This window comes from Hyaena hyaena, unplaced genomic scaffold (genome assembly GCF_003009895.1).
Source record: "Hyaena hyaena isolate Hyena2069 unplaced genomic scaffold, ASM300989v1 scaffold_11, whole genome shotgun sequence".
NCBI classification, from domain to species: Eukaryota; Metazoa; Chordata; class Mammalia; order Carnivora; family Hyaenidae; genus Hyaena; species Hyaena hyaena.
The window spans coordinates 513,139-514,904 of NW_024080643.1; the positions used below are offsets into that span (position 1 = coordinate 513,139).

General features: G+C 57.9%; 1 protein-coding gene across 1 annotated transcript; it reads right to left on the reverse strand.

Annotated features, from left to right (window-relative positions):
• Nucleotides 1-948: 948 nt before the first annotated feature.
• LOC120246991 (classical arabinogalactan protein 9-like) lies at nt 949-1,353 on the reverse strand. Its single transcript, XM_039254677.1, has one exon. The coding sequence runs from the start codon at nt 1,351-1,353 to the stop codon at nt 949-951; it is 405 nt and encodes a 134-aa protein (XP_039110608.1).
• Nucleotides 1,354-1,766: the final 413 nt, after the last annotated feature.

Here is a 1,766-nt window from a genome sequence, read left to right on the forward strand (position 1 = left end):
TTACCCAGACGTTACCCGCTGTGGAGCAGAGCTGTGTCTCCTCTTCATTTGCATCCAGCGCCCCAGCCTGAGACAGGGCACCATCTTGGACATTCCGGCTCCCTCACTCCCTACTTGCAGCCCCTCGCCACCTGGCCAGGATCCCTCGAGTCTGCTTGCTGTTCTCACCCCGACACCTGCTCTGTGTCAGGCGGCCCTCATGGCTTGCTAGCACACTTTCACAGGCACGCCCACCCTGGGGTGGAGATGTGTCATCTAGCTCTCCTCAGGCCTCTGTACTGAGCCCCCCACTAACGCTGCGCGGATGCCCATCTATCCTCTGTCCATCACATAGACACGAATCACCCCGTGTGCTGGCATCACACTGTGCCCGCATGAAGCGGGGTGAAGGAAACAGGCCTGGGTGTGTGCGCATGGATCTCATAGACTGGTTGGGGAGACCGACCACAACCACACAGCAACCAAGTCCCTCTCTTACAACTGGGCCATCCTCTGCACTGGGTGGTCAGGGTGTCCTCTATGAGGAGGTAATATTCAGGCCAAGGAGGGACAGGGGGAGGACTCAGCCAGGTGGGTGGGAGGGTGGGTGAGAGGAAGACCTAGGCAGAGGGCCAGCATGTGCTCAGCTTGTGTTCAGAAGGTCTCTGTGAGTGGAATGCGGTTAAAGAGAGAGCAAAAGAGCTAAGGTGGGTGAGGATATTGCAGGAGCTGGTGAAGGATCCGGAACAATGCAGTGTGGGGCTAAGCGTGTGGACCCGGGGTCAGACCGCCTAGGTTCAAACCCAGGCCCTGCCCTTCACTCCTCTCGACCTCGGTTTCCTTGTCTGTAAAATGGGGATGATATGATATCTCTGTGTACATATATTTATAGCTATGTGTCTGTGTTGTAGATATCTCACCTTGTAGGGTTGCTTATGGGGACTGTGTGAGTTAAAGTAGGTAAAGCATTTAGAACAGCACCTGCTGAGGGGCGAGCTGACTGAAGGATTTGGAGCAGACAGGCGGCTGCTTTGCACTTTCAAGGCTCATTCTGTTGTGCAGAGCGGCGTGACAGTGAACAGGAGTGGCAGCCGGGAGGCCAGCGGGCAGCTGGTGTGGACCTCCAGGCAAGGATGCTGGTGAGGGCCCTGGGTGGCGATGTGGGGGGCAGGGGGGCGGGCAGGCTGGAGGGACGTCGGGGGAGCAACGGGTCTGCTGGGGGAGGGGCTGGGGGTGCAGTGAGGGAAACTGACCCTCAGGTTTGTAGCCTTGCAAAGGCTGTGAGGAGGCTGCATACAGGTACGTTTGTGTAACCTGCTTAAGGTTACCCAGGGGCGGGGGTGGTAGATCCGGGACTCGGGAGGTCCAGGTCATCCCGCCAACAGAGGCCCCGTTCCTTCCATGGCACAAGCCAGTTTCCTGGGATCAGGTATCTTCTGATCCCGGGGACCTCCGGAGAGCATGTAATGAGCCTTCTGCCTTCTGGCGGGAGACTCTCCATTTTACAGACAGTGACAGAGAACACAGAGGTTCATTGGATGGCCCGCATCGCCAGAGAGCGAAGACGTCAGGCCAGCGCTCTCTCCCCGCTCTCGGCTGGCACTCCTCTGTTCCATGCTGCGCGGAAACTCGCTACCCAAAAATAGCCCACGAGGCTTTCTGAGAAGCTCTTCACAGCCCTTCTGTGATAAACAGCCCGCTTTCTCCAGTGGCTCTGGGTGGGAAGAATCAAAGGGGCTCTGCCCCCCCTCTCTGCACAAGGCTCACCCCAGTGGTGAGGCACAATT